General features: G+C 39.0%; 1 protein-coding gene across 1 annotated transcript in view; it reads left to right on the top strand.

Moving 5' to 3' along the window:
• The window catches only part of CNTNAP5 (contactin associated protein family member 5), a 796,934-nt gene that overhangs the window by 661,037 nt on the left and 119,261 nt on the right, over window positions 1-16,636 (top strand). The window contains exons 15-17 of the mRNA XM_047871013.1: window positions 3,023-3,150; window positions 3,330-3,500; window positions 13,299-13,517. Coding sequence (XP_047726969.1) covers window positions 3,023-3,150; window positions 3,330-3,500; window positions 13,299-13,517 — 518 coding nt within the window. The remainder of the gene's footprint in view (window positions 1-3,022; window positions 3,151-3,329; window positions 3,501-13,298; window positions 13,518-16,636) is intronic.

The following is a 16,636-nucleotide window of genomic DNA, read 5'->3' on the forward strand; positions in this document are numbered from 1 at the left end:
CTTTCTTTCTTTCCTTCTTTCTTTCTTATAGAATTCTTTCTTATAGAATTCTTATAGAATTTTAAACCTTTGTCAAGGTTTAAAAATTGAGAAGTTTTACATTAATATTCTAGTCTGACCCACTTGTTTTACATTCATGAATATCATTATTACTTGTTACTAATAGATTCACTGTCTCCTTTAGCCAGAACAACTGTTTTCAACCAGTTTTCCTCTCTGTCTCTTGAACGTATGTGTCAGGTTCCATGTATTATCTAACACAAAACTGGCTTCACTCATTTTTATTACTTATTTGGCCCTTGTAGGGAATTACTCATTTGGCCCCTGTGTCTATCATAATTCAACAACTTTGGAAAGCAACTTTTTTGTTGTTGTTGTTGTTGTCAGATTTAAAAAAAAACATTTTTGGTATTGTGTCTTGCATCATCAAACTTTTTTCTCTGTTATTTGGAAGAGATTGTTATCCTTAGAGTGCTATTTCTTTATTACAGCACTTTAACCGAGGACATCAAATTGAGGCAGACAAGGTGTCAAGTGTGTGAGGGAGGCAGTAGTTAGCATTGATTGACAGGCTTCAGAATCAAACACTTTCACCCTGAAAATGAAAGTGGAGAGAAAATCCTAAAGCAAAATGGTTTCTTCAGGGTTGCATATGTGTTTGTCTGTATTCTACTTTGACTATGTGGAATTTGCTTTGAATTCTCTGCTTGAAAAGATATTGGAGTATGAAGACTCAAATTTTATTCTGTGTCTTTGTAACATTCATAGAAATCCTTTGAAACATAAACTAAAGTCTTATGCCCAGCCCTTTGAATGGCCTCTAAATATGGTACTCAAATAGTAGAAAATGGATTAGTGCATTTCTTTACCTTTTTGGCTACTTGACCTGAAGGGTATGTGTGCAGGTGAATATTTCATTTATTTATAACCAAGATGGATTGGTAGGTTTTTCTCCAAATCTCGTGAGTTGGATGCCAAAACTTAACATTTAATTTTCTGTAGTGTTTTGTATAGTAGGCGATATTCAATACAGAATCATAGCTGGAGGTGTGAAAAAATGGATTGACTTGTCTGAGGCTGCAGACGGTTCAGGGACAAAGATAAGAACTAAAATGAGTATTACCACCACCATTTCTGAACAGTTACCATAGCTCAGGCACCATGCAGAGTGACTATATGATCTCATTTAATTTGTTCAATAACTCTGTGGTATAGACTTTATCTCCATGTTAAAATTGAGGACTCCATGGAATCTCAGAAATAAAATGATTTGCCCAAGTTAAAACAGCTAGGAACTGGGGACTTGGGGTTCCAGAACCAATCTGTGTGCTTCTAAAACTATGTCCTTGAAGCATTACATCACATTACTGCTGCCAGGCTTCCCAGTTAAGAATTTGGGATACTGTTTTCTTGGTCTCTAAACTCAGAGATGTACATGCTATACAATGCTAATGAAATATAACATTGGTTTTGAGTGTGTTTTGAGTGTTTTGTTGACTTCTTTGTGACTACAGAGAGACAACCAGTATGAATCTGCTTCTTTGTGTTGTTACTTTGCCTTGAATGTTGGTGTGCGGTTCTGGGTCTCCCAATTCCCAGGCACAGGCAAGATGATCCATCCAGTGCTTAACTGAGGTTGTATAGGTGGAGAGTCCAGCCCACTCTGTGGGGTTCTCAGACTGCCCGCATAGGATTGAGTTTGGCTTGCCATTTTAAGTTGGTAGCATGCCTGATGGATGAAGCATGGACATGAAAAATGCCCCATCATCTTTTCTAGCAAGGAACCTGATGCTCAGATCAGTAAAATGGAACAAGACCATAACGCAGAGTTTGCCTTGCACGCTTAAAAAGGCTATTGAAGAATGTTGGTTACTATCTCAAGACTTGCTGTGGTATAAAACATTTTGTATTTTTTTTGCCCCGTCTTTCAGAAATTTCAGTCTTTTGTTAGTCATGAGTTTCAAATTATCATGTCAGGATGAAATACACAATATACAGGCATCTTCAAAGTCTTAAAATATATGTGTATACATATATGTTAAATTTACACCAGGCTATTTATGGCACGCTTGTTAAATTTAGATGCAGGGCAAATACTGAGCATGTGACTGAGCCTCTGCCCCTTGTGTCCTGTGAACTTAGGCAAGTTATCTGATGTCTCTGAGCCTCAGTTTCCTCATCTGTGAAGGAAAATAATGGTACCCACTGCATAAGGGTGCTGTCTGGGAAAAAATATCTGCTGGTATGTTTCTGGCTCAAAATATTAATTCAATGCCAGTTTCTTACCTACACTTTTATTCTCTCAGTTATTAAATGGTTTGTCCTTACCATGAGTCAAAAAACACAGCTTTAAAAAAGGGAAAAACAATAGCTTCATTTATTTTTAACTTTTTTTTTTTGCCACAGGGTGACTAGTTAGTTCTCCAGCTGCATAATTAACAAAGACAAAGCCCAAGCCCTTAACTACCAACATCTTTAAAACATAGAGCACAATGAAAAGCAATAAACCAGTAACTCTAGAGACTTGTTTTTACCTAGAGTTAAAAAGGTGATAAGAAACATCCCAAGCTGATCAGAATCTGGAGGCAGGAGGCTGAAACAAGTCCTTGGAGTGATTTCAAGTGGGATTTGTGGCCCCTATTTCAAGTCAGTTACTGAGCTACCCAATCTCTTTGTGGCAAGAGAGCCGATGTTTGATGTTACATCAGCACTGCATCCTGCAGGTGGGGTGCTGTTAGCTACAGCAAGCCACAGCAAGCTCTGTAAATTACCTGTGTTTCTGGAAAGACTTAGGGAAAATGTAAATGCCACTGGTTTTTGGAAGCTGGCCAAGGATTTTGTAATTAGCATTCCAGTCTTTTGCATATGCTTATGAGATGAAGAGCCTTCTGTCTCCCCCATCCCTGCCCCCACCCTGCTGCTACAACCACCCAAATCACCTCGGAAAAGAAGAGTCTTGGAGAAAGAGTCCCTACATAATCCACATTTTCTCCTCTTTTTTTCTTAAATTTATGTTTTGCAGGACAAATGATACTGGCTTTCTTTCCTTCAAAGACCACTTGCCTGTCACTCAGATAGTTATCACTGATACCAACAGATCAAACTCAGAAGCTGCTTGGAGAATTGGTCCCTTGCGTTGCTATGGTGACCGTGAGTACTAAATGGAAAGAAGCTTTCTCTCTTCATTACATAAGCACAAGATGTTTTTATTCCCTTATCCCTTTTCCCTGCAGTGTCCCTCAGTCTTGAAAATTATTCACATGCCCATTGCTTTTCTCTATCCCATTCCAAAACAATGAATCACGCTTAAGGATTTTTTTCATTTGCAGGGCACTTCTGGAATGCGGTATCATTTTACACAGAAGCCTCTTACCTCCACTTTCCCACCTTCCATGCGGAGTTCAGTGCTGATATTTCCTTCTTTTTCAAAACCACGGCTTTATCGGGAGTTTTCCTAGAAAACCTTGGCATTAAAGACTTCATCCGACTTGAAATAAGCTGTAAGTGCCCTCATTTATGAATTTAATGTAATGCCAACAGAAGTTCGTGTGTTATCTTCACCACTAACAACTAGTATATGTGGATACTATCAGATTAATAACTCTGGACATTTGTAAAAATAGCCATGATAATTTCTGGTTCCTTCTAATGCTTTTTGTTTCATTATTACCTATCGGTATTTAGTTGTTCTCTCTTCAAAATAGGGCATTCTTTGGGGCGCCTGGGTGGCTCAGTCAGTTTAGTGTCCTACTTCCACTCAGGTCATGGTCTCGGGATTCACCAGGTTCAAGCCCCACCCCTGGCTTTGTGCTGACAGCTCAGAGTCTGGAGCCTGCTTTGGATTCTGTGTCTCCCTCTCTCTCTACCCCTTGCCCACTCACACTCTGCCTCTCTCTCTCTCTCTCTCTCTCAAAAATAAATAAACATTAAAAAATTTTCAAAATAGGGTCGTCCTCAAATTTCCATAGGTACCTATTACAGTGTCCTTTATCTGTCCAGGGGTACTTCTCACCTTTGACTTTAACCTTCCACACCCCAAAACTTTTTCAATACAATTTCCATGGGAAGCTGAATGTGTTCTTATTGTGCATTCTATTCACATTTGGGGTCTACTTTTTTTACTGTACTTTTGCTCTGAAAGTGATTTCCTGATTTATTTCCCACCATTAGGAGTGTGTGACTATCCAATCAGAATCCCCATTGTTTCTCTACCACTTGTACCTCCTAAATTTTACCCCAGGACGTGGCTCATTTTGTAACATCCCATCTCCTATATACAAGTTGTATTCATTAATGATCATAAAGCTAAATGGAAACTAATAGAAATGCAAATGGAAAAATGTGCTAATATTGAACTCCTGTATATTATCATGCCAATCAAAATTTCCAATACAAAAAAGAAAAGACAATGTAGTACATGAAAATTTTCTAATTTTAAAATAAAAAGGGGGAAAACATCCCTGTGTATTGCTTTGTTCCGGTAATAGTCATATTCAAATGTCTGTTCATTAGACTTTATTTCTGCAAATTTATGGATGACTTCATCAAAACTGATTATCTTCACATGTGCATGTTCAAAACAGTATAATCAGATTTGTCCATCTATCTTCTCTTATACTGATCAAAGAATACTTTTACTAATTTTAAATGAAAAAATTTTTTTTTTCTCATCAGGCAACAGACATGTAAATTTTAGGAAAGGTTTTAAACATAAAGATAAGCTTCATAGAGGGGCACCTCTGTCGCTTAGTTGGCTGGGCGTCTGACTCTTGGTTTCGGCTTAGGTCATGATCTCATGGTTCGTGGTTTCCAGCCCCGCATCGGGCTCAGTGCTGTAGGTGCGGAACCTACTTGGGATTCTCTCTCTCTCTCTCTCTCTCTCTCTCTCTCTCTCTCCCTCTCCCTCTGCCCTTCCCCCACTCTCTCTCTCCCCCTCTCTCTGAAAATAAATAAACTTAAAAAAAATTAAGTTTGGTAGATATTCAAAAAAATATTTTATTTACCATAAATTCCAGGAGTTGCAATTCTTTCTACGTGTTTTCTTCAGAATCAATTCTAACAGCTTTTAGATATCTCTGCAATCTTTAAAAAAATCCACTAAAAATTTTGCCTGGAAAATCCATCACAGATCACTATTCTATTTGGTAAAATCTCATAGAGTTCCTAAAGGTTTGTTGTTGCTCAAGCTCTCCTGGGTGCAGTTTGCATCCACAAGGCCTGTGATAATGTGTATTTGTGTCTTCTAACAGTAGTTTTGAGTTAAACAATGATCGCACGATAATTGTAAAAATGAGAAATGAGAAGCTGAATTCTTACTTTTAAGACTAAGCACACATGTTTAAGTCTGCATGTTCAGGAGCCAAAGGCATATCTGGAGTTCTCTGCATTAACTTCCCTCTTGAATATAATATTTATTAAGTGGTGAGTAATAAAATGTGCTATTTGAAGCTTACATATACATTATTAAAAATTCATACTAACATCAGCATTTGTTAGAACTTAGACCAAGAAAAGGTTTTTTTTGGAGGAGGAATGTTTTTTTTTTTTCCTCTGAGATTGTTTAGAATTGCTGTTTTTCATTGCTTTCGCTGGTTTTCCAATTTTCTATACTCAGTGACTGCCCCGCCCCCCGACTTACTTCTTCTAAAAGAATGGACTGTTCCCATCATCTTGCTCTTGTTATGCCCATGACTGTAACTTGCACTTGTCATTAGATGCCTCATTTTTCTGTGTCTGAATTTTGTTTAATGTTTATTTATTTTTGAGAGAGAGGGAGAGAGAGAGAGAGCACAAGCGGGGGATGGGCAGAGAGAGAGGGAGACACAGAATCTGATGCAGGCTCCAGGGTCTGAGCTGTCAGCACAAAGCCCCACATGGGGCTCAAACTCACAAACCGCAAGATCATAACCTGAGCTGAAGCTGGACACTTAACCGGCTGAGCCACCCAGTCGCCCCTCATTTATCTGTGTCTAAATGGATGTTTTCTGTATTTGATTAAGGCAACTGACCCATATTCAAATAATGATCTGGCTGCATGAAATACCCTTGAAAGTAATGTCTTAGCAACAGAAGCTTGGAAATTTCAGAGCTTTAGGAAAAGAGCACAAGCGCTAGCTGGAAGAGATGACTGAGGTGTTTGCACCAGTCCTTTCAAATCACCAAGCAGCTAAGTGTTTCTTTTGCAGTTATAGCACAATACGTACAAGGAAAGAGATCTTCTTAATTGGTAGTTTTAACCTCCTTTTACTCCAACAATTTAGACTATTAATGGGAGGAAGCTCTTGTGGCTTTAATGTGAAAGAAGATCTCTCATATCTAACTTGGCCAGGCTCTGAAAATGTGGAGTTGAGTGCCAACCATTGCATAATATGGATATAATAACCTCAATGTAAATTTAATAAAAATCAGACCCCGAGGCCTTTTGATTCATTAAAGCAGCAGCAAATGTCATGGCATATTATCACAAGGTAATGAGCAATGATTTAGTGTTAATTACATTTCAGTGTCCAATTTGTTTGTACTTTCTGGTACTGTATTTTGTCCTTTTGGTTGTATAGAAATGTTGAAATGCAGGTGGTATTAAATTTGGTGAAAATTTTAAAATCTATTGACATGATTGTTTGCTGTACACTTTTTCACCAGGTTGAAGAGCATATATGTTTTGGAAACAAGATTTTATATAAAAATTTTAAAGTACAAGACTTCATGATTTTCAGAATATTTTATTTTATTTTATTGTTATTATTTAAAAGGAAAAAAAATTGGGGGCGCCTGGGTGGCTCTGTTGGTTAAGCGTCTAACTTCAGCTCAGGTCATGATTTCACAGTCCATGAGTTCAAGCCCCGCGTTGGGCTCTGTGCTGACAGCTCAGAGCCTGGAGCCTGCTTCAGATTCTGTGTGTGTCTCTCTCTCTCTGCCCCTCCCCCGTTCATGCTCTGTCTCTCTCACTCTTAAAAATGAATAAATGTTAAAAAAAATTTTTAAAGGAAAAAAATTGAAAGGAATCTTGCATTTCTTATTAATAGCTGCGATCATCCTATACCTTTTCTGCAGATAGAATGTTCACCCTAAGGGGTTCATGACAAGATACTTCTACAGATCAGCTACTTATAAAGGAAATGGTCTTTAAACACATGAAGTAGCTCAGAATAGATTTCTCTTCCATCCCCAAGGAGTGTTCCTCTATAACTATCTGAACAGAAGCTTCCAAAGTTGATAAATCCATGTTGTTTGACAGGGAACAAGAAATGTCTGTGAAATTTTCAATCCATTTCTTTCTGGGGCACTTCCAGCTAACACCTGTGAATTTTGTAGTGTTGACATTAGTCTGTAGTCTAAAAGAAGCAAGACATTTTACAATGTCCTCAAGTCTTATTAGTGCATCTATTTCAAATGAGACTAAGAAAAAAAAATCAGCTGTTTTGGCCATTATCTCACAATGGCTGTGCCCGTGGAAATCAATATTTTGGAGTAGGTGAGGAAGAGCAGAAAGAAATGGCTGTTGAGAGTCGAGGGGGCCATATTGCTTGGAACACCATGTGGATTCAAACTGCCATTACTCTGTTTAATTGTGAGCATGTCTGTCACCCCTTTAGTGGTTACTTGTGCAAAATGGGGTTTATGACACCCATATGCGAATCAGACATATTTGGCTGCAATTAAAAGAAAACTCAGGGGCGCCTGGGTGGTTCAGTTGGTTAAGCATCGGACTCTTGATCTCAGCTCAGGTCATGATCTCAACGGTTTGTGAGTTCAAGTCCCATGCCAGGCTCTGTGTTGAAGGTGCAGAGCCTGCTTGGGATTCTGTTTCTCCCTCTCTCTGCACCTCCCCCATTCATGTTCTCTCTCTCAAAATAAATAAATAAATAAACTTAGAAAAAAAGAAAAAGAAAAAAGAAAACTTGATCTGAACTGGCAGATACAAGGATGGGAATTCACTGGTATTGAAACATGCGACTAAGTCCAGAATTGGTGGGGCACTTTATTTCTGGTTGGATCCATCAGTTTAATAGTGTTACCTGCGGTTTAATTTATTTCTCTTCTTGCACTGACTTGTGAATATCTCCCTCAGTCTAAAGCTACTGCACCCTCACGGGAGGGCTACATTTCAACTGGTGGGTAATCACTTCTTTGCCAGCTATCCACACAATCCTGCTGATAGGCAACTCACTTGACCCCCTATGACCAATGCCTCTGGCCATGAAAGGAAAGATTGCCGAGTGGTTTTTCTAGGGCCCACCTTTACACCTGGAAGGGGGACTAGCTTTCCCTAAAGACTATAAAGGAGGAAAAATAATTTCCTTCTTAACTTTTCAGTTCATGGTTGAGACCCCTGTAATAAAAGAGTGACAAGAGAAAACAAACGAAAGTTTATTGACAAGCGCACATCGTGTGTTCATGGGAGTTGTATAGAGAAAAATGAGTAACTCAAAGCGGTAGCTTAGAACTGCAGCTTACTGGGGTGCCTGAGGGGCTCAGTCATTTAAGCTTGCAACTCTTGATTTCAGTTCAAGTCATGATCTCGCAGTTTCATGAGTTCAAGCCCTGCATTCGGCTCTGCACTAGCAGTGCAGAGTTGCTTGGGATTCTCTCTCCCTCTCTCTCTGTCCTTGCCCCCACTTGCACCGTCTCTGTCTCTCTCATATAAATAAATAAAATCAAAAAATTATAGAAAAAAAGAACTACAGCTTATTATATAGCATGTTCAACAGGGAATAATAAATTTATGGAGAGATAATTGGACAAAAGAAGGCAGTTTTAGGTTTCGAACAGCAGAGATTAAGACTAGTTAGTAAAGTTTGTTATGCAGAGATGTTTGGTAGGCTGACAGAGTCTACAGTTGTCTCCAAGCAATTAACTTTTGTCCTGGTAGAGAGGAAAGGAAGGACATCTTTGTCAATTTATGACCTGCCTTACATACACAGGAGGAGAGCAAGGAGTTTTTCCTTGTCTCTGCTTCTTCTCAGTTGCCTTCACTCAAAATCAACCTGATTTTAAAGTAGCATATTTTGGGGTGGCGTATTCTGCTGGCCTTCAAGCCCATGGAAAAAGTGAGTGAGATATACATATTTCATATATGTTATCTGTATGGAAATATATATATGTGTGTGTGTGTGTGTGTGTGTGTGTATGGAGATATATATATGATATATGTGGATAAAATATGTATACATGACATACATCCATATAGATATGTAATATACATATGTGTGTGTGTGTATATATATATATATATATATATATATATATGTATGTATATCGGGGGGAAGAGAGAAAGAGACTTGAGTTGTGATGTTTAGTGGTATCATATCAAGAATATTACCAAAGAGATTACCAAATAGGATGAGAATTTGAAGATGGAATCCTCAGATCTCCAGAGAATGGTAAAATTAATATTAATAGTAATTAGATTTATACATTTATATGATATAATATAATATAATATAATATGATATAATATAATATATAATATAATCAGACTAAATTATTGAGTGTCTTCTCTGAATAGACACTGTACTAAAAATTTTACATTTATTACTTATTTTGCTCTCAAACACTCCTGTTGATGATCAAGATACTGCTCTATGATTTTCATTGTTCAACTCTTACTCCAATATGCAGATGAGGAAGGTGACCCTGGTTAGTAACCCGAGTCACACTGCTGCTAAGAGTCAGAATCCAGAGTCAATGTACCTCTCTGTTCCTTATTCTGCTTTGCAACACTTCCTCAATGCCCAAGAATGTTAAGACTCAAGAGAAAATAGAATTTTCTTTGTGATTTGAGACAGAAGACTTTCAGGAATTCCTTGAAATTTTATGCAAAGGGTATGTGTTTTTTTCCTAGAGTTTCCATCAGATCATGTCTCCAAAAATGTTTAATGATATTTCATCTAGTTCATGTTTTTCATTTTATCAGTGTATGCATGGAAGGTCAGAGAGGTGACTTCTTCTTTGTCCATAAATGGTCCCTGGGATCTCTCTCATGCCCCACATGGGGTGGGGGCTGAGTACACCAACATGGGGTTCAAGGAAGGAAGAACTTTATACAGGAGACTCTCCTTAAAAGTTTTCTTCTCATATTCTAGAAATACTAGCTGGATACTCTCTTGCACTTATGCACTTTCCTCCACTTAACATGTCCCTTCTTTGATTCTCTCTCTCTTCCTCTCTGTCTCTCTCTGCCCCTCCCCCACTCATGCATGAACTCTCTCTCTCTCTCAAAATAAATAAATAAAAATTAAAATAAAAAGAAAGTACTTTGTGAGCTCATTGGATTTCATTCATCTGTACATTCTCAAGGCCTAGCACAAGGCCTGACTTGGTAAAAACTCATTGAATGCTGAGTGCTACTTTGGCTTTATCTTCAACCAAAAGGTGAGCAAATGATGAGGGAAGATATTGGTGAGACAGGAAGGAGAAGGGAAGTCCAGGGGGTAAATTCATGCGGGAGATAAGGCTGACACAGGGCTTCTGGTTTTCCCGTCTAGGACCATCGGGTGACATCCATCCTTCCAGCAAATAAGAGCAGGCTTACGTTTGCTTCTGGTGCCCTCCTCAGAGTCACTAGTCAGTGTTGGAAGTATCACTCATTTACTTAGATTATTCTTGTTCAGATGCATTCAGGCACTTATGTTATATATTCTAGGTTTTGACCCCTCCTCCCCCCACTGACTAGGTTTGGAAGACAAATATATTTTTTTCCATAGGAAGAGTAGGTTAAAAAATGAACTCCAGGGACACATCATCTGGATTTAATTCTTGACTCTGCCCCATCTGGGTTAGGACAACTTGTCAGCTCAATTCCCTCAGGGGTAATATGTTACCTGTCTCATAAGACTAGAGTGAGGCTTAAAATATTAAGGAGTTCATTCATGGAAAATGCTTAGCAGAGTGTCTGGCTCATGGTAAGCACTCAATAAACAATTAGCTGTGATTATCGCATTACTGATTCCCCCCCACCCCAACCCCAGTTCTAGGGGGAATGGGTGAACAAAGTAGGTCCTAAATACTGACCTAAATAAAATTAAATAATACTAATTTTTAAAAATTCCAAGGAAGTTAATACCTGGGTATAAACAAAAAAAAAAAAAAAAGAAACTTACAAAACTGCATTGAATATATATGGTGTAACATTTTAATGAATGAACCTTTAGTTGGATGAGAACTCCCTATATACAAGCCCAGGTGGTAGGTGTCCAATAAACCAGGTGTTCATCTACAGTTTGTGGACTAGTTGGGGAGACAGACCATAAACAGATCATTATACAACAGAAGGACAAATGTTGGAGCAGGGATAAGCCCAGACAGGAAGCCTAACAAGGAAGGGGGGGGGGGGTCACCGGGTGATGGCAGACACAGCAGTAGAACAAGAGCTCTGCAAAGATGTGCTGTCCACGTAGAACTTAATATCCACAAGACCAGCTTTGCAGGAAGGCTTTTAGAAAAATCTTTAACATTTTTCCTCTCCAATTCTCACCAATCTTTACCTGTTTTCTGTAAAGAGAAATAAATTGAGGACCCAGTTATCTCTCAGTTAGTGTTTATTTGATCTCAAGATATACAGGGCTGTGAGGTAGCATCTGTGGCCTGAATAAGAAATAGGAAATGGCTCAAAGGGCCAACTTCACTCTTATTTAATCTTTTAATTGCTGAACCCAATTTGTTCTCTTCAATTCTGTCTGGGTTTATGAGCCGAGGCATTTAGCTGAGTTGTTGAGCCACGCCACTGCTATAATAGCCATAGCTATCACTTTGAGTATGTCTCGTGTGCCAGGCGAGGTCCTGTGAACTTCGTCAAGGTTAATTCATAAACAACCTGACAATGGGGTACTGTTTTTATTCCCATTTTTCAAATGGGAAAATTGAGGTGTGACAAGATCGAAAACGTGCCTTAAGTCATGGTGGTTCCAGAGTCCATGCTGTCAAATCCCATTTTAAGGCCTCTACCTTACTGCCTCCCCTTTAGGTCAAGGTCCACACTGACCAGAATGCAAAACAGTTCAATCCTCGGTTACTTGCAAATTCTACCTACTGGGGGTTTCTTATAATGAGGCTCATTCTCTGGGTTTAAAGGCTGAGGAGGAAGTAGTCTGGGATGGTTATTAGACCTTTGGGATTACCTGATTACTCAGATCTGGAAGTTGATGACTTTGTCAAATATGTACCCATGTCCTGCTTTAGGTATAATGTAGAAGAGGCCAACCAAGGTGCTGAGAAGGAAGGAAAGGTCCTGCCTAGGCAGGCTTCAGTGACTTAAAGGGGACTGTCTTCGTATTGACATCAATTTATAATTTGCCTCTCCACATCCTTCAAATTTAGAAAATTCTTATGTAGTAATGGAAAATATGAAAAGACCTACTCACTAGAGAAAAATGGAGAAGAATTCTACTTTTGGAGTTAGCTTCTTTGTACTGTGTTGTACTTCTCTGAACTTCAGTTTTCTCATTCATAAAATGGGAATAAAAATGATGCCTTTCTCACAGGGATTTCTTTGAAAGATTCAAATGACAGAATCTTTGGGTAGTGCTTAGCATGGCACTCAGCAGAGTTCATTGTACCTGTTGTACTCCTGCTACTTCTCTTTTTTTCTCTCTTGCTCAATGGCTATGTGGCCAAACCACCACCATCATCCCCACCATCATCATCATTATCATAGGTGTTATTACCCCTGACTGACTGACCCCTGGCATGTGTGAGATGCAGAACTTTATCAAAGGGCAGAAAGGGTCATGGGAGGTAGATGGGGGCCTGTGTTTGATCCCAGGCACCACTACTTTCAATGACACGTCCTTGAAAAAAGCACTCAAACTTTCTGAGTCTCCTTAAAAAAAAAGTCATAAGATTAGCCTGAATGATTATAATCACATGTATGAATGAAATAACATAGAGAACACTAGACCTCCAAGGGTGTCAACCTTCTCCCAGCGGGAATGTAGCTGGCTCACGAATCCAGTATCTACAGATATCCATGAAGGGCATAGTTGAAGCCAAAATAGACCCAGAAAACCCAAAGCCTTGGTGCCAATGAATGTTTATCAGATTAGCATTTCTGTCCCTAGCCCCTATCCTATTGGCTGAATTCTCACAGTGAGTACCAACTGGGCCAAAGAAAGAGCTTGGGACTTAGTATTTGGAAGTTTTTACTATTAACACTAAGTTCGATATCGTAGAGATTTCAGCTGGAGGCCTCTTCACCTCATACTGATGCATAGTCATTTATACCATTCATTCAGGTTGTATGCCGTCCATTCACTGACGACTCCCCTCAACTTTCTACCTATTTCTCTTGTTGGTTTCAGCTCCGTCTGAGATCACTTTTGCCATTGACGTTGGGAATGGCCCTGTAGAGCTCATAGTTCACTCTCCTTCTCTTCTGAATGACAACCAATGGCATTACGTCCGGGCTGAAAGGAACCTCAAGGAGACTTCACTCCAGGTGGACAGCCTCCCAAGGATGACCAGGGAGACATCAGAGGAGGGCCACTTCCGATTGCAGCTGAACAGCCAGCTCTTTGTAGGTAAGAGACATTTTGAGGCCCCTCTGTGCTAAAACCCTCTAAGATCTCTGCATGACCAGGCCCAAGGAAAATTACGATTTCGCTTCAGACCTAAGGAATGATTAGAATATATCCTAAAGCACTCATAACTGTAAATGTGATTTTATAAATCCTTCTTTTCTAGCTTCATGAGCCACAGAAATAAGAGATTATGCCACCCCTTAGCAAATTTTGAGGTGGTTTCAGACTCTTTGTATCTTTCTTCCTTGTGCATATTATCTTCAGGTATCTGAGGAATCCTATTGTTTTTCATTCTTACGGTCAAAATCTACTCAGAGAAAAATAATATATCAGCTATTTACACTTCAGTAGATGTTGTCTCTAAGTCCGTGAGCCACCCTTCCCCCTTCCTAGTGATACGTGACTCCTGATTACTGTTGATAACTATGCAGTGAAACATGTTACAGCATCTCAGAGGGATGTGTTGTCAGGCTTATGGTAGGGGAAGGGACTATTGTTTACCACGGGCTTCTTCGATACTCCCTGAAACAACATCATGAAGGTGGTTGCCTTACACTTGCACAGGAAAGCAGGCCTCGTTCCCGAGCTGACATCTCACCACTGGTCAGTCCCTCCTGAGACTCACAATCAGCCTCTAGATAGGTTATTCATCCGAACTGATCGCCTGTCCTGACATCAAGGACAGGAAAGCCTCAAATGTCACTTATTGAGTCCACTCATTCATTCGTTCCTTCATTCATTCCATAAATAGTCACTGAGCACTGAAAACAGGTCAGGTACCTTGTTAGATGATGGGAATTGAAAAATAAATTGTGGGATGACATTACTTTGCAAAGAGCTATGTGTGTGTGCCTCTGTGTACGTGTAAGAAAAAGAGACCGAGAGACAAAGACAGGAAGAGAATTTAGCCACATGAATCCAGGTAGGAAACGTCAGCCTCTTTGCTATAATTTAGAAATGACTTTTTGAAAGTAGGTGGAACAGGGCTTGTAAAGCTTTAAAGTACAAAATGTAGCTGTAAATATTAGGTTTATTGTAAAATATCAAAGCTAAGAAGCCGCTCTTGTATAAAACTTGAAGTTCAGATGCTTAGAACACTGATATAAATAAGTCCCAAAATGTGCTAGTCAACCCAGATTTAATTTTCTTTCCTTATTCATTTTTTAGCCAACGCTCACACTACATAGCTTTACTACTAGTAATGAAATGTCATCAGCAATCAATGGGTATTTCTTACCTCTTTCCTTACATTGGGTTTTTGCAACTTTGACACTGACAAAAGCAGTCACTAAAAGCACACCAGCTAAAAGAAAAAAAAGTAACAAAATATGTCATATTTTCTCTTCTCAAGAGGAATCATATTTCTTTCTTCATCTGTCATGTTTTACTGCTCTAGCAGAAGCTATGATATAAGTGATTAAAAGCATTTTTATGATTATAAGGCATTTACGTAATTAATAACCTACATGAGTGATATGCTTTACTCTTAAAATATTTTTGAAAATTTATATTGCTGCTTTAATTCTATTTAAACATCACATTTCATTTCTCTGAAGAAGTTTGCTAGTCATCAAGATTTAATGCCTTTTTTGGTGAAATCAATTCAAGTAGTTTGTAATTTTCATAAATTATATTCCATGCCAAAGTTTAATTTATCTTCAGGCAGTATTTATGAATCTTTCTGGAGGAAAGGTGTATATAAAGATGGAACAATATTTTTTATCCTTTCATGCAAATTTCATGTCATTATGAAATTATCATATGACCTGCATATGTGATAAACTTTGTGCAAGTCAAAAAGGGAAAAGACGCAGCTGTGTTTCCTGGCAGGTGTTTATCTCAAGACATTTCAGTTGAATTGATCACAAGGGCAGGGAGTTGTAGGAGCATGTCAATGGTTCTGGAGGACATTCCTTGCTTGAGCTGAAGCCAAGGTCAGCTGTGGTGAGAGCGCCTGTTTCTGTTATGTTTCTCTCCAATAAGTTCCATCTCAGATGTTACTCTGCTTTATTGAATTTGTCTTAATGTACTTGAAGAAGAAAAAAAAATGCACACTGTTGGAGGTCACTTTAGTCTGTTGGTTTGCATTCTGTTGTTTAGTATACAGCAGTGTGCCCATTTAGAAATGTGTCCGATAGCCAAAAATGCTGAAGTCCCAGTGTTTCTATTTTGTGTAATTCAGTGGTTCAAAAGCAAAAACAAAACCCCCCTGCTTAGCTCTAGCCATCAAAATGAAGAGTTGCATTCCCTGTCATTCAGAAACCTAGAGACACTAGATATTTATATTTGCTAGGCAGAAAAAAGAGATCATTGGTGGGTACTTCTTCATAGGGATAGGTTGAAGTAGCCATACTTAAGTATTCATTTGGACATGTCTGTCTGCATACCTTTGGCCATGAAAGGATCTTTCAATCAAAACAGAGCATCGGTCAGCATTGCAATCCCTGGTATTGAGCTGTGCTCCCGAGTGCTTACTGAGTACCAGAAACAGCTTGAATTTTATAGAATAGGATGTACCTCCTTGCACTGCCCCTGTCATTGGAATGGGACAAATTAAAGTGCTCATACATGAGTCAATGCATGCTCGATTACTGGAATCAGTAATTTTATCTTCAGACTTTTATCACCATGATGGTTAAGGACACTGGCAGCCATGTCATCCGACTGGTCACATTTTTTGTGACAGAGCAGGAGAAACTTCATAGCACGTGGATTCTGAAATGTATGCTGTGAGCATGTCATTGTCACATCGTGGAAGCTCCCGGAGGTTTCACCCCTCTGCTTGCTGTTCTCTACGAATGTGCTAGTCAGTGTGCAGATGACACAAGAGGACTCCAAGAACTAGTACTTGCTGTGGAAAGTCAAATGGAGACATATGGGTGTGTACCCCAGGTCAATTGCCAATAGGCCACAGGACCTGGGTAGAAAAACAGTAGCCTCGTTACGCCCGTTTGTCTTTATCTCCAGAATGGAAACAAAGCATCTGGTAACTGATCCCTCAGGATTCGAGGATATGTGATTTCCATTATTTATATTAAGAATGTAATCATCCTTATCCTCATTCTCCCCAAATCGGATATTGTGTCTTTCCAGATTTGCTGCAATTATAGAATAGACAT

The sequence above is a fragment of the Prionailurus viverrinus genome, chromosome C1 (assembly GCF_022837055.1).
Source record: "Prionailurus viverrinus isolate Anna chromosome C1, UM_Priviv_1.0, whole genome shotgun sequence".
In the NCBI taxonomy this organism is placed as follows: Eukaryota; Metazoa; Chordata; class Mammalia; order Carnivora; family Felidae; genus Prionailurus; species Prionailurus viverrinus.